This window comes from Pongo abelii, chromosome 22 (genome assembly GCF_028885655.2).
Source record: "Pongo abelii isolate AG06213 chromosome 22, NHGRI_mPonAbe1-v2.0_pri, whole genome shotgun sequence".
Taxonomy (NCBI): Eukaryota; Metazoa; Chordata; class Mammalia; order Primates; family Hominidae; genus Pongo; species Pongo abelii.
In genome coordinates this window covers 46,547,089-46,569,463 of record NC_072007.2, presented here as the reverse complement: position 1 = coordinate 46,569,463, position 22,375 = coordinate 46,547,089, and the positions used below count along the sequence as shown (strand labels likewise).

Here is a 22,375-nt window from a genome sequence, read left to right as displayed (position 1 = left end):
TTATTCTTTAGGATGGCTTCTCTTCTCTTCTCTCTTCTTTGCCAACCTAGAATATAGGAGGACTGAGGGCAGGAACTGCTTTTTCCACTATTTAGCCTCCACGACACCACTCAGTGCACATAGAGCATTGTCGATAAACACTGGAACGAAGGAAGAGACCAGGGGCTGGAGGATAACTGGCTGGGTAACGCCCAACGGCGAGGCCCTCGGGGCCTGGACATTTCTATAGGGGGCCGCCCTGCATCATATATGAGGCTGAAAAAAATGGCTGAAAAAAAGTCTTCCGATTCATCTGTAGTTCATGAGTGTGATGATTGGGTGTTCACGCGCATGCGTGAGATGTGCCACCCTCAAATCTTGTTACAATGGTCGGCACATTACCCGTCTGATGTGAAAAAAAAAGTCTTTTTTTTCTTTTGAGATAGGGTCTTGCTCTGTACTGGAGTGCAGTGGCGTGATCTTGACTCAATGCAGCCTCAACTTCCCTGGCTGAAGTGATTCTCCCACCTCAGCCTCCCAAGTACCTGAGGCTACAGGTGCATACCATGCCTAATTATTTCTTCTGTTTTTTTTTTTTTTTGTAGAGTCAGGGTTTCACTTTGTTGCCCAGGCTGGTCTTGAACTTCTGGGCTCAAGCAATCCCCCTGCTTCAGCTTCCCAAAGTGCTGGGATTATAGGAGTGAGCCACCCTTTAACACTCTAAAATCATAATATCTATCTACCTGCCTACCTACCTACATCTACCTACATCTATCTCTCTACCTACCTACCTACCTACATCTACCTACCTACTTACATCTATCTACCTACCTACCTACATCTACCTACCTACCTACATCTATCTACCTACCTACATCTATCTATCCATCTACATCTATCTATCTATCTACCTACTTACATCTATCTATCTATCATTTATCTACCTACCTACCTATTTTTTTTATGTGTTTTTGTCCGCAGTTCTTGGTTCATAACTCCTGCCCTCCTTTTACCTGCCCCAAGGCAGGACTCTAATCTGACTATGGTTCATAAGACCCTCATTCTGGAGAGGGTCCTGTCCCGCACCCTGGAGGGAGGAGTGCTGTGCAGACAGGCCAAGAAGAATCTGAACAGGCAGGCCCTGCTGGGTTTGCCCAGTCACTGTATTAAGTACTAGATCACACTCTTTTTGTCCAATCACATTTCGACACGGTTGTCCATGCTTTAGTCATGCCCATCCAATGAAGTTTCCATAAAAGGCCCAAGAGGACTGGGTTTGGTGAGCTTCCAGAGAGCAGAGCACATGAAGGTTCTGTGCCCACGGAGGGCACGGGAGCTCCGCACTTCTTCCCCCATACCCTGCCCTACGCAACCCTTCATCTGTATCCTCAGTAGTAGCCTTTATAATAAACCAGTAAACGTGTTTCTGGAGTTCCGCGAGCTGCTCTGACAAATTAATTGAACCCAAAGAGGGGGTTCGTGGAAATCCCACCTTGAAGCTAGTCAGTCAAAAGTTCCAGAGGCCCAGACTTGTGACTGGTGTCTGAAGTGAAGGGTGTTCTTGGGGATTGAGCCCTCACCCTGTGGGATCGGACACTATCTCCAAGCAGATAGAGTAGGAATTGAATTGGAGGACACCCAACTGGTGTCCACTGCGGAATCAATTGCTTGCTTGCCGGTAGGGAGAACTCCCCGCATATTTGGGGTAAGAGAAGTCTTCTGTGTTGATTGTTATGTTGTTGAGTGAGGACACAGTTGAGTTGTTTTTTTTTTCCAGATATAGAACTGTGTTAGTCCTCTTGTGACTGGCTTATTTCATTCAACTTAACGTCTTCAAGGTTCATCCATGTTGAGGATCTGACATCCGTGCTGTAGCACATGTCAGAATTTCATTCCTCTTGAGGCTGAGTACTAACGCACTGCATGCACAGATCTCACTTCGTTATCCGCGCACCCACTGAGACACATGTGGATTGCTTCTACCTTTTGGCTGTTGTGAATAATGCTGCTATGAACATCGATACACAAACATCTGTTCAAGTATAGCTATATTTTTTAATAATCACTTTTTCCATTGCACGAATTTTCTTTTTTTTGGACAGGGTCTCACTCTGTCACCCAGGCTGGAGTGCAGTGGCTCGATCATAGCTCACTGCAACCTCGAACTCCTGTGCTCAACTGATCCTCCTGCCTCAGCCTCCCAAGTAGCTAGGACTACAGGTGTGCACTACCACACCCAGCTAATTTTTAAATTTATTGTAGAGATGGTGTCTCCCTACGTTGCCCAGGATGGTCTCGAACTCCTGGACTAAAGTGCTAGGACTACAGGCATGAGCCACCATGCCCGGCCCCCCTAATTTTCATTTAGATTATTCTTAAATTTTTGCTAACTGTATGATTTTAAATTGTTTGACAGAAGGCAATTATTTCAAGATTGAAATAAATCCCTGGTTTTTATTAAATTAGTTAATTAAGAGCAAAACAGCTCTGCTGCTTTCAATGATGTAGCCTGCTTTGGTAAAAACAAAAACAGAAGACTTTAAGGGAATGCAAATATTAAACCACACAGCTTGCCCTGTTTTAAATCCACTGTGTATAACTGAAGAAGCTCTCTAGACAACATGGGCCCTCCAGGCTGCTGTAATGAAATTGAGCAGAAAAATTACTAGGAACTTCTCAGTTCAATGACATCACCCTGAAGGTTTCTGTTTCACAGCAGCCAGATGAAATCTCCTCTTTCTCAGAGTGTCTATCATGAGTTATGTTCTCTGACATTTATTTTCTACCTTTATAAAAAATTATGCGGCCAGGCATGGTGGCTCTCACCCATAATCCCAGCACTTTGGGAGGCCGAGGTGGGAGGATTGCTTGAGCCTAGGAGTTCCAGACTGGCCTGGGCAACGTGGCAAACCCCGTCACTACAAAAAATATAAAAATTAGCCAGGCATGATGGTGTGCACGTGTGGTTTCAGCTACTTGGGAAGATCACTTGAGCCTGGGGAGGTTGAGGCTATGGTGAGCTGTGATTGTGCCACTGCACTGCAGCCTGGGTGACAGTGAGATCCTGTCTTAAAAAAAAAAAGTTTTAAAAAAAATTATGCAAATTTTGGTTGGGCACGGTGGCTCACGCCTGTAATCCCAGGACTTCGGGAGGCCAAGGCAAGTGGAGTTCAAGACCAGTCTGGCCACTCGGCTCGCTGCAACCTCCACCTACCAGCCTCCTGCCTTGGCCTCTTAAAGTGCTAAGATTACAGCCTCTGCCCCGCCGCCACCCCGTCTAGGAAGTGAGGAGCATCTCTGCCTGGCCACCCATCGTCTGGGATGTGAGGAGCCCCTCTGCCCGGCCGCGCTATCTGGGAAGTGAGGAGCGCCTCTGCCTGGCCACCCCGTCTGGGAGGTGAGGAGCGCCTCTGCCCGGCTGCCACCCCGTCTGGGAGGAAGTGAGGAGTGCTTCTGCTCGGCTGCCCCGTCTGGGAGATGAGGAGCACCTCTGCCCGGCCGCCCCGTCTGGGAGGTGAGGAGCGCCTCTGCCTGGCCGCCACCCCGTCTGGGAGGAAGTGGGGAGCACCTCTGCCCAGCTGCCCCATCTGGGAAGTGAGGAGCGCCTCTACCCAGCTGCCACCCCCTATGGGAAGTGAGGAGCGCCTCTGCCCGGCCGCCCACTCTGGGAAGTGAGGAGCGCCTCTGCCCGGCCGCCCACTCTGGGAAGTGAGGAGCGCCTCTGCCTGGCCGCCCACTCTGGGAGGTGAGGAGCGCCTCTGCCTGGCCACTCCGTCTGGGAAAGGAGGAGCGCCTCTGCCCGGCCACCCCGTCAGGGAGGTGAGGAGCGCCTCTGCCCGGCCGCCACCCCGTCTGGGAGGAAGTGAGGAGCACTTCTGCCCGGCCGCCACCCCGTCTGGGAGGAAGTGAGGAGAGCCTCTGCCCGGCTGCCCCATCTGGGAAGTGAGGAGCGCCTCTGCCCGGCTGCCACCCCGTATGGGAAGTGAGGAGCGCCTCTGCCCGGCCGCCCCGTCTGGGAGGTGAGGAGTGCCTCTGCCTGGCCACCCCGTCTGGGAAGTGAGGAGCGCCTCTGCCCGGCCACCCCGTCTGGGAAGTGAGGAGCGCCTCTGCCTGGCCGCCACCCCGTCTGGGAGGAAGTGAGGAGCGCCTCTGCCCGGCCGCCACCCCGTATGGGAAGTGAGGAGCGCCTCTGCCCGGCCGCCCCGTCTGGGAGGTGAGGAGTGCCTCTGCCTGGCCGCCACCCCGTCTGGGAGGAAGTGAGGAGCGCCTCTGCCCGGCTGCCCCATCTGGGAAGTGAGGAGCGCCTCTGCCCGGCCGCCACCCCATATGGGAAGTGAGGAGCGCCTCTGCCTGACCACTCCGTCTGGGAGGTGAGGAGTGCCTCTGCCCGGCCGTCACCCCGTCTGGGAGGAAGTGAGGAGCACCTCTGCCCGGCTGCCCCGTCTGGGAGATGAGGAGCACCTCTGCCCGGCCGCCCCGTCTGGGAGATGAGGAGCACCTCTGCCCGGCCGCCCCGTCTGGGAGATGAGGAGCACCTCTGCCCGGCCGCCCCGTCTGGGAGGTGAGGAGCGCCTCTGCCTGGCCGCCACCCCGTCTGGGAGGAAGTGAGGAGCGCCTCTGCCCGGCTGCCCCATCTGGGAAGTGAGGAGCGCCTCTGCCCGGCCGCCACCCCATATGGGAAGTGAGGAGCTCCTCTGCCTGGCCACTCCGTCTGGGAGGTGAGGAGCGCCTCTGCCCGGCCGCCTCGTCTGGGAGGTGAGGAGTGCCTCTGCCCGGCCATCACCCCGTCTGGGAGGAAGTGAGGAGCACCTCTGCCCGGCTGCCTCGTCTGGGAGATGAGGAGCACCTCTGCCCGGCCGCCCCGTCTGGGAGGTGAGGAGTGCCTCTGCCCGGCCGCCACCCCGTCTGGGAGGAAGTGAGGAGCACCTCTGCCCGGCCGCCCCCTCTGGGAAGTGAGGAGCGCCTCTGCCTGGCTGCCCCATCTGGGAAGGGAGGAGTGCCTCTGCCCAGCCGCCACACCGTCTGGGAAGTGAGGAGCGCCTCTGCCTGGCCACCCCGTCTAGGAGGTGAGGAGCGCCTCTGCCCGGCCGCCCAGTCTGGGAAGTGAGGAGCACCTCTGCTCGGCCGCCCTGTCTGGGAAGTGAGGAGCGCCTCTGCCCGGGCGGCCCCGTCTGGGAAGCGAGGAGCGCCTCTGCCCGGGCGGCCCCATCTGGGAAGCGAGGAGCGCCTCTGCCCGGCCGCCCCGTCTGGGAGGAGAGGAGCGCCTCTGCCCGGGCGGCCCCGTCTGGGAAGCGAGGAGCGCCTCTGCCCGGCCGCCCTGTCTGGGAGGTGAGGAGCACCTCTGCCCGGCCGCCCCGTCTGGGAAGTGAGGAGGACCTCTGCCCGGCCGCCCCGTCTGGGATGTGAGGAGCGCCTCTGCTCGGCCGCCCCGTCTGGGAGGTGAGGAGCGTCTCTGCCCAGCCGCCCTGTCTGGGAGGTGAGGAGCGCCTCTGCCCGGCCGCCCTGTCTGGGAGGTGTACCCAACAGCTCCGAAGAGACAGCGACCATCGGGAGCGGGCCATGAGGACGATGGCGGTTTTGTTGAAAGGAAGGTGGGGGAAGTGTGGGGAAAGGAAGGAGAGATCAGATTGTTGCTGTGTCTGTGTAGAAAGAGGTGGGCATAGGAGACTCCATTTTGTTCTGACTAGGAGAAATTCTTCTGCCTTGGGATGCTGTTGATCTATGGCCTTTCCCCCAGCCCCGTGCTCTCTGAAACATATGCTGTGTCAACTCAGGGTTAAATGGATTAAGGGCGGTGCAAGATGTGCTTTGTTAAACAGATGCTTGAAGGCAGCATGCTCTTTAAGAGTCATCACCACTCCCTAATCTCAAGTACCCAGGGACACAAACACTGCAGAAGGCTGCAGGGACCTCTGCCTAGGAAAACCAGAGACCTTTGTTCATGTGTTTATCTCCTGAACTTCTCTCCACTATTATCCTATGACCCTCCCATATCCCCCTCTCCGAGAAACACCCAAGAATGATCAATAAATACTTCATAAATTAAAAAAAAAAAAAAAAAAAAAAAAAAAAAATTATGCAAATTTTGGTTGGGCACGGTGGCTCACGCCTGTAATCCCAGGACTTCGGGAGGCCAAGGCAAGTGGAGTTCAAGACCAGTCTGGCCAACATAGCAAAATCCCGTCTCTACCAAAAAAAAAAAAAAAAAAAAAAAAAATACAAAAATTAACCGGGCTTGGTGGTGCGCACCTGTAATCCCAGCTACCCAGGAAGCTGAGACACAAAAATCACTTGAACCCCGGGGGTGGGGTTGCAGTGGGCTGAGATTGCACCACTGCAATCCAGCCTGGGCGACAAAGTGAGACTTCATCTCGAGAAAACAAAACAAAACAAAACCAAAAGTTAGCCAGGAGTGATAGCATGCACCTGTACTCCCAGCTACCCAGGAGGCTGAGGCACAAGAATCACTTGAGCCCAGGAGGTGGAGGTTGCAGTGAGCTGAGATCGCACCACTGCACTCCAGCCTGGGTGACAGAGTGAGACTGTGTCTCAAAAAAAAAAAAAAAAAGTTACACAAATTTTAATTTGCCCTTGACAAACACTCTCTCCTTGAGCTGATTCTAGCTAGGCTCCTCTGAGCCCTCTGCTTGACAAATGATTCTGTCCACCCCCACAGCCCCAAACAACACTAGCATGGATCCCTAGGATGGGGACACCAGTCCTCTTCAAACACTTGTCCGAGAAAGCTCAAGGTTGCCAAATAATTTACTGTTTGTTCCTGCCAACACATGCAGAGAGACCCCTGACCTCCCTTTCTTAGAGCATTTTAAGTTTACAATGATAAATACTTTCTCTGTCCCTTTGAGATGTGTATGTGTCTCACACAACCTAGGAATGTGTTTCCCAAGGACCTGGGAGCCATCCCTTTGAAACAGAATCATCAAGAAAGACAGAGTCTCGATCTCCCAGCCTCTGTGGGAGGGTAGCAGCCTCATTTGGATAAGTCCCAGTTAGCAAACCCAGATGGCCTAATCACATCTATGGACTGAGCAGCCTCCCCACCTGCTCTTTTGTAATTTTCTACTTCTCCAACTCTCCTTAAACCCCTGCTTCTTCCCCCTCCCTCCTCCCTCATCCTTTCCCAGTCATCTCCACACAAATCTAAACCGAACCCAGCACTTTCCCTTACCGCAGTGGTTATTGAATCACATCTGTCTTTACCACCTTTCACTAGAGTCTGGTTTTATTTATCTTTGGCATCTTTATGGCTGCAAGTTCCTTGAGGCAGGTGCCATTTCCTCTTTCTAAAGATTTTATTCCACTTGGTGCCCAGAAGGTGCTAACCCATGTACCAGGCAGTGTCCTCAGCAGCAGGGTGCAAGGATGAGAGCCCCTGACCTCAGGCAGTTCCCACCTTAAAAAAGAAGCACCAAATCTTCATAGGTCTGCCCCAAAGCACAGCAACTAGCACCTCCACTTCACTACCCCAAGCATTCCCACTCACTCTTGTTACCTATCTTTCCCTCCCAAACACGATGATAAGGAAGTAGAGTTATGACGAATGCCACCCACTCATCTGCAGAAGCCCAGAGGCTTCCCCAGGCTCCTCACCTCATCACCCCCTTTGACTTGGGGTGGCCTCTTCACCACCTCCTTCACCAGGTGCAGCAACGTGTCAGTCTGCAGGGTGCTGAGTGCACACACCAAGTCGACAAGGGTTAGCTGGGATGCACTTGCCGTTGGGATAATCTGCCAAGAAAAAAAAAATTCCTTGAAAGCTTATAGAGAGAAAGTAAAAATAAGGATGACACGCAAAAAGTATTCTATAGTAGTTGTCCCTGGAGAAATCAATCTGTTTTCATCTCTTTTTTTTTTTTTTGAAACACGGTCTCGCTCTGTCACCCAGGCTGGAGTGCAGTGGTGCGATCTCAGCCACCACCACGCCCAGCTAATTTTTGTATTTTTAGTAGAGATGGGGTTTTGCCATGTTGGTCAGGCTGGTCTCAAACTCCTGACCTCAGGTGATTTGCCCGCCTTGGTCTTCCAAAGTGCTGGGATTACAGACGTGAGCCACCACCCCCGGCCCATTTTAATCTCTTAAACAAACATTTCCTATTGAACTAGGTAAAGGCTCCACCCATGGGAACAACATAATTTGATACAAGTTAGGAATCAAAGGTACAGTCCATGATGGGGCTGTAATAGTGGTATGTTTGAACTTAGTAGAAAGCATTTTAGAAGCAAATATACTAAATTTGAAGGAAACAAGAGATGGAATCAAAAATACGAAGACAGGAAGTAAAAACAGATGAACCAGGCTCCCATTTGCTGGCCTTGGAAGCAAAGCGCTGGTATGGGAGGCATATTTTTGATGACAGAAGTCTGCATACCCTGCTCATGGGCATTTGGAAGAAAAACAACTAGCACCAGGTTCCTCACCAGGGAAGGAGCCCACAGGCGCTCAGGAGGGTGGCCTCGGACACCGACCACTGACTCTTCCTCAGAGAACAGGCGCCCATGTCTGCCACAGAGGCTGAGCACTGGGGGAGTGTCCAGGAGGTGCAGCAGCAGATCCCGAGCAGGGGATGGAGCGGGGGTGGGAGGGAACAAAGGAAGAGGATTGAGGTTGAAAAAGGTAAGCCACCCCCTGCAGGACTTCATCATGGACTAGTCAAGTGGATAAAGAACGGGCAAAATACAAACTGAAATTATCTTTGGGCTCATGCCTGTAATCCCAGCACTTTGGGAGGCCGAGGCAGGCGGATCATGAGGTCAGGAGTTCGAGACCAGCCTGGCCAACATGGTGAAACCGTCTCTACTAAAAATACAAAAATTAGCTGAGTGTAGTGGCATCCGCCTGTAATCCCAGCTACTCAGGAGGCTGAGGCAGGAGAATTGCTTGAACTCAGGAGGCAGAGGTTGCACTGAGCTGAGATCGCGCCACTGCACTCTAGCCTGGGCAACAGGGCGAGACTCTGTCTCAACAGAAAAAAAAAAAAAAGAAATTATCTTTGGGCATAGAAATATGATTGGTGATTTCAATTTTCTTTATTATCATGGACAAATGTAATTTCCATTTTTTTTTTTTTTTACATAAGGTGTCACTCTGTTGTTTAGGCTAGAGTGCAGTGGCACAATCATAGCTCACTGCAGCTTCAAATTCCTGGCTTCAAGTGATCCTTCCATCTCAGCCTCCCAAGTAACTAGGACTATAGGCACATACCACCATGCCCAGCTAACAAGTGTGATTTCTACACATTAAAAAAGCAATAAGATGGTACTACAAATAAAGAAAGGCCCACAGTGCTAGGATAAGTAACCATTTCTTAAGCCAAATGGGTGGCATGTTCTTAGGTAGTTTAAAGTTTTTTTTTAGATAGGGACTTGCTTTGTCGCCCAGGCTGGAATGCAGTGGCGCAATCATAGCTCACCGCACCCTCCACCTCCCCGGCTCAACTGATCCTCTTACCTTAGCCTCTTGAGTAGCTGGGACTATAGGTGTGCACACCACCATGTCCAGCTAATTTTTTGCCATATCGCCCAGGCTGGTCTCAAACTCCTAGGCTCAAGCGATCTGCCCATCCTGGCCTCCCAAAGTGTTGAGATTATAGGTGTGAGCCACTGTGCCTTTTTTATTCTTTAAAAATGTTCATGTTATATATACTCTTATATGTATTTTAGATTTAAAAAGATTAAACACAAGTACTATATACTCATTACAGAAAAATTAGGAAACAGAAGTCAGGTGGGCTCTTCCCTGCCTGCCCAATACACATTCTACTTGTACTGAGACACAGCTATATTATCTCATGCATTTCAAATGATGAAATCGGCCAGGTGTGGTGGCTCACGCCTGTAATCCCAGCACTTTGGGAGGCCGAGGTGGGTGGGTCACCTGAGGTCAGGAGTTCAAGACCAGCCTGGCCAACATGGTGAAACCCTGTCTCTACTAAAAAATACAAAAATTAGCCGGGTGTGGTGGCGGGTGCCTATAATTCCAGTTACATGGGAGGCTGAGGCAGGAGAATGACTTGAACCCAGGAGGTGGAGGGTGCAGTGAGCCAAGATCACACCACTGCACTCCAGCCTGGGTGAAAAGAGAGAGACTCCATCTCAAATAGATAAATAAATAAAATAAGATAAAATGATTAAATCAACTCAATAGTTTCCCATGCTGGCTTCCAATGTCACCTTTGATTCCACATGATTCTGTGGTAGTTCTTTGTCACAGTAAGTTTAACCACTCCTCTAACTTTTTAAACTTTACCTTCATCTTACTATGACGCTGGGCTTTCTTTCTGCTCCACACTGCCGCAACAGCCGCTGTCAACTGAACCCCAAGATGGGCCGTTAAGGGGTTTAAGAAGTCTAAAATTTTTTGTCTTATGGTCTAGAAAATAGGAAAAAAAAAAGTTACTGCAGAGTAATATTGGGGCTATGGCATCATATACACTGCACCATCACTGCTGTCCATACCGAGAGAAGGACCCTGTCATTTGTACCCAATGCTGTGCTGAGGCGCTTCCCTGACGGGTGGATCCCAGCAAAGGGAGGAATCAAACCCTTTCCGGAAGGAGTTGGATGTGTGATGCTGGCATGTCATGCCGGGGGGAAGGGGCAGTGAGTGGCCAAGGTGGAGAGACGGATGGCCAGCTCGACTGGCCAGGAGCATCTCGGGAGTCGATGAATATCACCCTTGCTGCTGTGAGCACAGCGGGGGTCTTGCAGGAGGCCCGGCAAGGCTTTGCAGCACTGCTTCCATCTGGAAATCCCACAGCCTCAGCTTGACTCCATCTGCTGCGGAAGGGCTTATATTCATTAGGAAAGTTGTTGCTCAATTTCCAGAAATAAGCACCATTTAACTAATTTTATCAGGTAATCAATTGAAACCTGTAACATGGTCCTGATGTCACTCAGCACCCTCTGTTTTGCTACTTACGAATTTCTCTGTGTTCCTGCCACGTTCCTCGCTCTGTAAATCCTACTGCTCTCCCAGCCTGAAATGCCCACCCTAGTTAAATCCTCCCCACCTGGGGCCTCAGCTAAGCCACGCTGCCTCCAGGAACCCCAGATCAGGCCAGGTCTCCTGTTCACACACTCTCAGGAAACTCTGTGTTTCTCTGAAGCCCTGCTCACATCGTTATTACACTGCCAGTTAATGTCTGCCTCTGCTACAGGTGCAGGGACTTCATCTCTCTTGTCCACCGGTAAAGCAAGAGCGTCCGGTGCGTGGCAGCAGGCACAAAATGTCTGTCGAAGAGACGGATTTACCCAGCGCTTCCTGTGTCAACCGCCCATGTTTATTTCACATTAGATACAACTGAGCCAGCATGGAGCTGTCCCCTCCTTTCCACAATGGTTTCTGCTCTAGAGGGACTAATGTGGGGTCCCGCTCCTCGGCCCTGGGTTCCTCAGGGAGGGCTAGGAGTTAAGTGCCTAATGAGCATCAGCCTTTATCGTAATTACTCTTTCCATCAACCCATGAGGATAGGATGCTAGCCACAGCCTGGTTTAACAGAGGAGGAAATGGAGGCTCAGAGAGGCTGAGTGCTACAGGAAGCTCCCCTAAAAAAGGTTTAGAAAATCTTTTTTTCTGAGTGAGAAAAAAGGTTTTCTGAATCTTTTTAAGAGCAGGTTCTTATAGGAGCTTGAAATACAGAATTCCCTTGGCACCCTAGGAACCGACAGAATGTCTGGAGGCTAACAGTGCACCGTGGTACCTAAATGCAGGATGGCAAGGCTCATCCCTGAGGCCACAGCTGGCACCTGGGGGCTCTCAACTGATGTCAGATGTGGCAGATAATTCTGAGATGCCACACACAGTAACACAGATGGTGAGCGACCGAGTCCTGCGCCTACAACCTTCTGAGGCAGACAGTGAAAACCGAAGAAGACTAAACTATAATATAAATATTCACGGTTGTGTGTTTTTGGTTTAAGAACTCAAAGGCACCCTGACATTCCACTCTGACAGGGCCATGTTTGACAGGCACCACTAAAAGCAGAACAGAGATGAGCTGTCTAGCAGAAATGCTTTAGAGACTCAAGACTTGGATCTCTAAATCATTTAGAGGTGAGGATCTAAGTATCCCCGCCTTGAACCACTAGAGACTATTTTTTTTGAGACAGGGTCTCACTCTGTCGCCCAGGCTTGAGTGCACTGGCGTGATCTCGGCTCACTTCAACCTCCACCTCCCGGGCTCAAGCAATCCTCTTGCCTTGGCCTCCTGAGTAGCTGGGGCTACAGGTGCCCGCCAACATACCCAGCTAATTTTTGTATTTTTTGTAGAGACAGGGTTTCGCCACGTTGGCCAGGCTGGTCTTGAACTTCTGGGCTCAAGCATTCCACCCATCTTGGCCTCCCAAAGTGCTGGGATTACAAGCATGAGCCACTGTGCCTAGCTCTAGAGACTTTATTTATTTTTATTTTTTTAATTTTTTTTTTGAGATGGGGTTTTGCTCTGTTGCCCAGGCTGGGGTGCAGTGGTGCGATCTTGGCTCACTGCAACCTCCGCCTCCCGGGTTCCAGCGATTTTCCTGCCTCGGCCTCCTGAGTAGCTGGGATTACAGACACGTGCTACCACACCTGGCTAATTTTTGTATGTTTAGTAGAGGTGGGGTTTCACCATGTTGGCCACGCTGTTCCTGAACTCCTGACCTCAGGAGATCCATCCACCTTGGCCTCCCAAAGTGCTGGGATTACAGGTGTGAGCCACCATGCCCGGCCACGACTTTATTTTTAACTACAAAATAAGGTGAATGGAAAATAAGAAGAAAACAGGCTGAAACCACTCAGAGTCCTCCATTTCAGGTATAGGCAACTTACTGATAACGAACTAGAGATTTCTACTTCTGACCTCTGACTTGGGTTTCATTGAGCACATCTGTTTATCATGCACTCTTTCCTATACATATTTATTTTGGGTGGAACAATACAAGACCAAGTAAATGACAGAACTACAAAGACGTCCTCTTACTTTGGTGGTTTTAAAGTAAACGGAAGAGGATCCCTTCGTGGCCCCTAGGAGATCGACAGGTCTCTTTTGAGTCTCCTCCTTTCTGAGAACATTCCAGAGAAGGGCCATGGTGTTAACAGTTCGAGGCAGCTCTTCCAAAATGGCATTTCTGGCATTCCTCAAGTTGGCAGGATCACCTGCGGCCATGGTCTAAAAATTAAAATGAATACATGAGGCCGGCTGTGTCTATGGAATGGTTTTTCTTCCCATGAGGGCAGCAGTGCTGGCGGGATTAGGTCTGGGCTGTTGGACTCTCTTCTAAGCAACTCATACATGTGGTGGTCTGGGAGCAATAAGCTTCTCTGTGCATTTCAACCCATGGTTCTCTTTCACAGAGACAGCTGGAGTCTGATGTTCCAAATTACAAACTTTTCAACCATTCAACCAAAGTGTTAGATGTATTCTAAGACTTAATCCCAGGGTATTCTACAGAGTAGAATAACCAACAGCTAAAATGTCTGCCTACTCAGATTTCATGAACACCATGATAGCAAGTAAAAAATACATGGAAAAAGATGACTATAAGCCTAAAATCAAACAAGTGGCTTTATATGTTATCTCATAGGCTACTGAGGGAACAATGGGCAAAGGGCTGGCACAGGGAGTGCCAGCAGGAGGAAAACTATGTTTGCATGGCTGACATACATACTTCTGCATTTGCGTTAATTATATACATGCATTTGCATATGCATTTGTGTAGGCACTTGCATTGCTAACACACATGCATTTGCATACGTGTGTACATGACTTATGTAATATTTGCATACACATTTGCATCACCTCCATACGCATATTAGTTACAGACATTACATACATACGTTACTTATTTGAAACAGTCATAGCCCAAAGACAAAACAATACATGAAAATTGCCTTGAACTCAGGAAAAAAAAAAAATTTACCTTTTTGTTTTGGTTGGCTTGTTCCAAAAGACAAAAATGACTAATGGTCGTTAGACCTTCTAGAAGGGTGAGTGGATAATCTGGAGAAATGTTTTCCCTCTTGGAGGTTGTGCTGTGGTGAAGAAAAGAGAAACTGGTTTGAGAATTTTTAAAGAATGAGGCCATAAGGGTTTCTAATCCTATATATAAACCCAGGAACTAGAGAGAGATCACCATCCCGAATAAACTGGAGCTCTCGTCATGGAATATCATTATAATAATGTTAACCATCCTTTGTGCGATTTTACATTCATATAGTCACTTTGGAAAAACAGTTTCAATGTTTTAGAATTTCTGTGAAGATGATTCACATCTTTATTTCTGTTTTGCAAAAATAGTAGAGAGTAGCTGACATGCCCTGCAACACTGAGCTAAACTGGGTACCTGTGTGGATTTGAAATAAAGGATCAGGGCTGGGCGCAGTGGCTCACTCTAGCACCCCAGCACTTTGGGAGGCCGAGGCAGGGGGATTGCCTGAGCTCAGGAGTTCAAGACCAGCCTGGGCAACGTGGTGAAACCCCGTCTCTACTAAAATACAAAAAATTAGCCAGGTGTGGCGGCAGGCGCCTATAATCCCAGCTACTTGGGAGGCTGAGACAGGAGAATTGTTTGAACCTGGGAGGCAGAGGGTGCAGTGAGCTGAGGTCATGCCACTGCACTCCAACCTGGGTGACAGAGACTCCGTCTCAAAAATAACATAACGTAACGTAACGTAATGTAACATAAAATAACATAAAATAAAATAAAGGATCAGAACATTTAGTTGCTTGTTACCCCTCTTGACAATGCTAAACAGGCTTCTCATTGGGACGAAATTATCCTCCAACCGACATCCATGGCAAAACAGTCATTCGTTATAAAAACCATCACTAAAGCAATAAAGATGTCACAAGGAGCGCAACGCACCTGACAGAGAGCTTCACAGATTCGCTTTCATACTGCTTGACCAAGTCATCCAAGTTTTTGCAAATCTGGACAACAAAGGGCGTCACCGTCCAGCCCAGGGACTTTCCGAAGTAGGGCAAAGAATGTGTGACCAAGCTCACCCAGGCCGGATGCATGCCGTAGCCGTAGGCGGGCTGCAGACCCCTCACCACCGCAGAGACCAGCAGCCCCTGGGAGGTGAGGGGGTGGGGCTGCACGTACTGCAGGGCGCTGATGGCCTGCTGGAAGTTCAGGGCTCTCTGCCACTCCCGGGACAGGTCGGGCTGGTTTTCCGCCTCCTCGTGGGCCCGACCCAGGTGGTGTTCCAAGACAATCAGCACCTGCAGCAGCTTCAGCAGCTCAATCTGCAGCGGGTGCTCACTCCAGATCTGGTCCTGACCCAGGTTAATGAGACTCTCCTCAAAGAGGTTGTCCTCCGGCAGGGCCCTGCCGTGGTGGGCGGTGGCCAGCCCGTAGCGCTTCTGGCTCGTGTACATGGACGCCGACAGGGAGAGCAGGACAAACTCCTGAACTTTGCACCTCTGCAGCAAGCTGTGGATGAACTCCACGTTCTTCCCTTCCGAAGACTTGGCCACCGAGACCAGCTGCATCATTATCCTGATCAAAACCTCGACACTTTTGACCTGCACGTCCCGGTTGCCGAGAATGTCTCGGTGCGAGACTTTCAAATAGCAAGGGTAGTAGGAGCGCAGGAAGCTCAGGCAGAGGTAGGTGAGCAGCTCCAGGAGCAGAGAGTGGGGGCACACGTTGGGGGCCTGGGTCTGCAGCTTTCCGTAGAAACTCTGGCCAATGAGGGCCTCCTGGTGGCGAGCGAGGAGGTTGGAGATGAGGTTGAGGTGCGCGGTGGAGCTGGTGTCCATACTAGTCCTGGACACAGCCTCGATGAATTCCTTAGGGTTGGTTTTGAGCACAGCCTCCAGCACCGAGAAGGCGTAGAGGACCCGCCGAGAGTCGTAGGGCTGCAGGTAGAGCAGGATGTGCTTGAACAAGGCCTCGACGGCCTCCTGCCTTTCCCGCTGCTGCTTCAGCAGCCTGGATGTGGTGAGGGCCTGGAGCTCCAAGTCGGCCTCCTCGTCGCTGGAGAACGACTCAGAAGCCTGCGTCTTGTCCGAGTCCACCCGCACCAGGCTTAACTTGGCCCCAGCCTTGAAGCTTTCTGACTGGAAGGCCGTCAGCAGGGCCGAGCGCTTGGGGTACGCCCTGCCCCCCATGGGGATGGGCGCACAGCAGTTCTCTTCGTTGCTCAGCTCCTGCGGGTCGTGGGAAGGGGAGGAGAAGGAGGACGTGTTCTCGCTGTCCGTGTGGCCGGAGCTTGTATCTGCAGACTCGGTGTGCTCGCTGCTGTCCGGGGCGCCGTGGGCCGTCCTGTCTGGAAGCTCCACGTAGTAGGGCAGCTCTTCCTCGCTCAGCTCGCCTCGCAGCGGGTACTTCTCGGGCTCCTTCTCCACTTCGGCCCAAATGGCTTCACGGTCCACTGTGGTGAACTGGCTCAGAGGCAGGTGCTCTTCAGAGCCGCTCTCCTGAGGCTCGGGCACTGCACATGCCTCTCTGAAAGAGGTTTTCTTCCTGTTAAACCAACGGTGCAAGTCATCTGAAAATTACAAGATGACAAACGACTTAGAACAGAAGGGTCAGCTATGATACATTAGCTGTAGGGCGGTCTTTGTCTTAAAGCCAGACAGAAAGATCAATATTCCTAAAACTCTCACATGAAACACCACCACGAGAGTCCGGGTTACATTACAGACAAAAGTAGACAAAGGAAGGTGGATAGGTTTTACAGAATGTTCAAGGATGGGATCATTTAGTTATATAGTTATAGTAAACTTACGTATCTTAACTTTTTTGGGGGGAGGAATTTTTATATATACGTATTATTTTTTTCCTAGGAATTCTCTTTCAAGAAATGTCTCCTGGCCGGGCGCAGTGGCTCACACCTGTAATCCCAGCAATTGGGAAGTCAAGGCAGGTGGATCACCAGAGGTCAGGAGTTTGAGACCAGCCTGGCCAAAATGGTGAAATCCTGTCTCTACTAAAAATACAAAAAGTTAGTTGGGCGTGGTGGCAGGCGCTTGTAATCCCAGCTACTTGGGAGGCTGAGGCAGGAGAATCATTTGAACACAGGAGGCAGAGGTTGCAGTGAGCTGAAATTGTGCCACTGAACTCCAGCCTGGGCAACAAGAGCGAAACTCCATCTCAAAAAAACAAAAAAACGAAATGTATCCTGCAGAAATGTCAGTAGAAGACTTTCAAAGCCATAAAGATGTGGATATTCACCGAAATGTCATGTGTGTATAAAAACAAACTGGAGGCCGGGTGTGGTGGCATGGTGGCTCATGCCTGTAATCCCCGCACTTTGGGAGGCCTAGGCGGGCAGATCACCTGAGGTCAGGAGTTTGAGACCAGCCTGGCCAACATGGAGAAACCCCATCTACTAAAAATACAAAAATTAGCTGGACATGGTGGTGCGTGCCCGTAGACCCAGCGTGGGAGACTGAGACAGGAGAATCACTTGAACCTGAAAGACGGAAGTTGCAGTGAGCTGAAATCACGCCACTACACTCCAGACTGGGCAACAGAGCGAGACTCTGTCTCAAAATAAAAAAAGGAAAAATCAGGCCAGGTACAGTGAATTATGCCTGTAATCCCAATACTGTGGGACACCAAGGTAGCAGGATTGTTTGGGAGGCCAAGGCCAAGGCAGGAGGACTGCTTGATCCCAAGAGTTCCAAACCAGCCTGGGCAATATGGAAAAACTCCATCTCTACAAAAAATTTAAAAGCTATCTAGGTATGGTGATACACACTTGTAGTCCCAGCTACTCAGGTGGCTGAGGCAGGAGGGTCTCTTGAGCCCAGGAGTTCGAGACTGCAGTGAGCTATGATGGTGTCACTGCACTCCAGCTTGGGCAACAGAGTGAGACCCCGTCTCTAAAAAGAAAGGAAAAAAAAAAATCAAGCAGCAGAAGAGTATTATACAGAATGAGCCCAATTAGGAGAGAGTATGTATAATACACAGCCACTATGAAAGTCTGGGAGACTACCTGCCAAACCATTAACAATCCCTAGTTCTATCAACTAGCATTACAAAGGACTTCCACTTAGGTTTCTATGTCCTCATTATTTCCATTTTAAAAATAAGCATGTTAGTACTTCTATAATCAGAAAACGTATGACACTTTTAAATATTCAAGTCTCTTTTAGGAGAAGTCAAATAGGCCACTGACCACTGCCTATTTAAAAAAAAAAAAAAAGAAGAAAAGGAAAAAAAATAAGTGAGTCAAAAGTCTTTGATATTGCCAAACATTTTAAATAAGCAGTGTTCAATAAATCTATGCCATGAGCCGGGCATGGTAGCTCATACCTGTAATTCTAGCACTTTGGGAGGCTGAGGTGGGCAGATCACTTGGGGCCAGGAGTTCAAGACCAGTCTGGCCAACATGGCAAAACCCCATCTCTACTAAAAATACAAAAATTAGCTGGGCATCGTGGCGCGTGCCTGTAATGCCAGCTACTCAGGAGGCTGAGGCAGGCGAATGGCTTGAACCCGGGAGGCAGAGGTTGCAATGAACCAAGATTGCGCCACTGCACTCTAGCCTGGGCCACAGAGCGAGACTCCATCTCAAAAAAAAAATAAAAGAAAAAATCTGTCATTCTCATAAGGTTTTTAGGATGATCAAACAAGATAAAGGCACACAAAAGAGCTTTAAAAAACTCTATGCCATGGACGTCAAGCAAGATGAAGAAATGAAGAAGAATCAGACATCAGAAATTGATGAGCTGCTTGAAGTGCATGGCAGTATTTTAAAAATAGATTTCTACAGGATTACAGAAATAGGGTGGGGTAAGCAGGACACTTGTCATTTTTTTCAGAGAAAGAAAATGGCAGAGCAAAGATGTTCTCTCCTATTCGGAGGTAGCAGACCATTTCTGTGGTCAGCAGGAAACACAGATTAGAGGAAGCAGCAAAGTAGTGCTAGGGGACTTTTAAAGCCCAAGGAAGGCCTGGCGCAGTGGCTCACGCCTGTAATCCCAGCATTTTGGAGGGCTGAGGCGGGCGGAACACTTGAGCTCAGGAGCTCAAGACCAGTCTAGCCAACATGGCGAAACACCCATCTCTACTAAAAATACAAAAACTAAGGCTGGGCATGGTGGCTCACACCTGTAATCCCAGCGCTTTGGGAGGTAGAGGCGGATGGATCACTTGAGGTCAGGAGTTAGAGACCTAACCTGGCTAACATGGTGAAACCCCGTCTCCACTAAAAATACAAAAAATTAGCTGGCTGTGGTGGCCAGCGCCTGTAATCCCAGCTACTCAGGAGGCTGAGGCAGGAGAATTGCTTGAACCTGGGAGGCAGAGATTGCAGTGACTTGGGATCACGCCATTGCACTCCAGCCTGGGCAACAGAGTGAGACTCTTCTTCAATAATAATAATAATAATGCCCAAGGAACTGTGGAGATAGAGCTTTCCTCTTAAAACAGAAAGAAAAAGAAATACTAAAAAATGTAGCTGCCATGAATAGTAGCCAAACTTTTAAGAAGGTTCTTTGTTTACACTTCTTTCAGTTTTACTTTCTTACAATGTGGAACAATAAAATGTTTCCTATTTGATAGGGCAGCCAGCTTTTCCCCTAAAGGAAAACCAGAGGTTAGAGGTTTAGGCCAGGAGCCTTATAAAGACAGGAAACCATTTCACACACCTCTGCTTACTTAGCTAATGGGCTGCTTTTCTCCATAAGATAAGATTGAGATAGCCAGGCGTGGTGGCTCATGCCTGTAATCCCAGAAATTTAGGAGGCCGAGGCAGGCGGATCATTTGGGGTCAGGAGTTCGAGACCAGCCTGACCAACGTGGTGAAACCCTGTCTCTACTAAAAATACAAAATAAATAAATAAATAAATAAAATTAGCCAGGCATGGTGGTGCATGCCTGTAATCCCAGCTACTCAGGAGGCTGAGGCAGGAGAATCACTTGAACCCGGGAGGTGGAGGTTGCAGTGAGCCAAGATTGTGCCACTGCTCTCCAGCTTGGGTGACAGAGCGAGACTCTGTCTCAAAAAAAAAAAAAAAAAAAAAAAGATTAAGATAAATACAGGATAAGAAAAAACAAGAACTGGCTAAATACAGACATTTGTCCTTTTTTTCCCTTCACCCTTGATCCGGAGAGGGGGGTGTCTGGAGCTTATTCCTTTGGTTTCAACTTCTCAAACAGCATTAGCTTATAACTGTCCTTGAAGTGAGCTTGCTAGGCAGAGGCAAACTTGTTCTTCTTTTCTTTCTTTCTTTTTTTTTTTTTTTGAGTTGGAGTCTCACTCTTTTGCCCAGGCTGGAGGGCAGTGGTGCGATACTGGCTCACTGCAACCTCTGCCTCCTGGGTTCATGCCATTCTCCTGCCTCAGCCTCCCGAGTAGCTGGGATTACAGGCCCCTGCCACCACACCCGGCTTATTTTTTGTATTTTTAGTAGAGATGGGGTTTCACCGTGTTAGCCAGGATGGTCTCAATCTCTTGACCTCGCGATCTGCCTGCCTTAGCCTCCCAAAGTGCTGGGATTACAGGGGTGAGCCACCGTCCAGCCCTTCTTTACTTTTTAACCCTTGTCTTGCCACATTCTGGGCCTTGGATTTTACTTCTTAGACTAGGTCACTACAACCTTCTTATAGCCTTGTCTGTTACTTTTCTTGGAGTGAATTAATGCAGTACTTATTATTATTTTTAAATTTCTGCCTCAAGCTAAACAAACTCACTCAAAGTTTGCAAACCATCCCTTAGAAAATTGTGAAGTCATTAAATACAGCTATTGTAGGAAGTAACGTTAGTTCATAAAATGCATTAGATATTAATCATTGAAGTTTAATTGACTCATCAGGCTTATTTAGTTTTTCTTTTCTTTCCTAATTTCTACCTATATTCTTTTACGTTTGTGTTAAAGATGCCTCTGGAGGTTCTCTGAACTGAAAGGTTTATTTCTTCTTCATTTCTGATAATCTGATTAACAAGATTTTATAGTCTAAAAGAATCTTAGAGCACAGATAGAAAATAAACCACTTACCTTATAGTTGAAGGTTCACAAATAAAAGTTATTTTATTTATTTATTTATGTATTTATGAATGACAGTCTCTCTCTGTCACCCAGGCTGGAGTGCAGTGGCACCATCTCAGCTCACTGCAATCTCTACCTCCCGGGTTCAAGAGATTCTCCTGCCTCAGCCTCCCGAATAGCTGGGATTACAGGCATGTACCACCACGCCCAGCTAATTTTTGTATTTTTAGTAGAGACGGGGTTTCATCATATTGGCCAGGCTGGTCTTGAACTCCTGACCTCAGGTGATCCACCTGCCTCAGCCTCCCAAAATGCTAGGATTACAGTTGTGAGCCACCGTGCCTGGCCAATTTTCCTTTTTTAATAACAAAATAATCGGGTTTTTCAGTGAAAACAGCAAACCCACTCCCTAATAGTTCTAAATGCTAGATCACTAGGTCCTTAAACTGACGAAGTCCTCACAATTTACAAAGTACCATTTGCATCTAACAAAACCACCTAGTGGGCCTCAGTCTCTCAACTATCACTGCTGAGGTCTAGTCCCCCCACCCATTCCTCCCTCACCCCCAGGTCCTGTGCGGGCTGCTCACCGGCCGAGTTCTCCTGCTTGAGGCAATGGATGGAGGTTCTCTGGGTTTTTGGCTGCAGCAGGAGCAGGAGCACGGGTTCGAGGATGCGAGCCACGTCCCCGAGGGAGAGCGCACGCACCAGCCAGCCCTGGGCTGCTGCACCGATGGCGCCATCCGTGCAGGCCAGGCTGTCCAGCACGACAAACAAGGACCTGCGGTGGGAAACACACCAGTGAGTTCACTCGCAGCCACCCCTGTGCGCCAGGCACCGTGCAAGACACTGGGCATAGTGTGTCACCCAACACAGGTACCCTAGGAGCTCCACCCAAGCTGGACTTCCAGACCCAAGTGGATGAGCGAACGGGGACTCAACTTTGGTTTCACGTTGGAATCACCAGTGGGAGCATTTAAAATCCCAATGCTCAGGCCTCACCCCAAATGGGTTATATATCTGAGTCTGGGCCTGGGCCTCAGGCATCAGAATCAGCTGGCATCTCTAAGGCCGAGTGCCTGGCCTCACACCTAGAGTTTCAGAGGCACTTGGGAAAAACAATGTGGAGTAGAATGGGCGGCAATCAAGTTCACCTCTTAAGCATGAGGCAGTGATGGAACAAGCACACACACCAAGTGTGGTCACTGCTCCAGGGGAGGTCTAGGCCATCTGACCTCCCTGCAAAGTCCCCTCGTAGGGGCATGCTGTAAAAGCTGCACAGGTGATCCCGGGGCATGCCAGGATTCCTCACATCCCAACCAAATTAAGAAAATTCCTAACATGTGTTCACATGTGTCTGGCCTAAATTCACTGAGGGGTTTATGGGAACCACTGGCTGTGCTCAGAGGGGTCATGTGCAGGGGTCACCTTTTCTTTTTTTGAGATGGAGTTTC

General features: G+C 49.5%; 1 protein-coding gene and 1 non-coding gene across 3 annotated transcripts in view; one reads left to right on the top strand and one right to left on the bottom strand.

The window, feature by feature from the left end:
- DOP1B (DOP1 leucine zipper like protein B) overlaps window positions 1–22,375 on the bottom strand; it is a 139,670-nt gene that overhangs the window by 35,332 nt on the left and 81,963 nt on the right. For both annotated transcript variants that reach the window (XM_024239529.3, XM_009233930.4), the window contains exons 18-23: window positions 21,512–21,702; window positions 14,842–16,471; window positions 13,897–14,008; window positions 12,957–13,145; window positions 10,247–10,369; window positions 7,591–7,728 (exon numbers count right to left, since the gene is read on the bottom strand). In XM_024239529.3, coding sequence (XP_024095297.3) covers window positions 7,591–7,728; window positions 10,247–10,369; window positions 12,957–13,145; window positions 13,897–14,008; window positions 14,842–16,471; window positions 21,512–21,702 — 2,383 coding nt within the window. The remainder of the gene's footprint in view (window positions 1–7,590; window positions 7,729–10,246; window positions 10,370–12,956; window positions 13,146–13,896; window positions 14,009–14,841; window positions 16,472–21,511; window positions 21,703–22,375) is intronic.
- LOC112130567 (small nucleolar RNA U13) lies at window positions 287–391 on the top strand. Its single transcript, XR_002912814.2, has one exon. It is a non-coding gene; the product is annotated as a small nucleolar RNA U13 (small nucleolar RNA).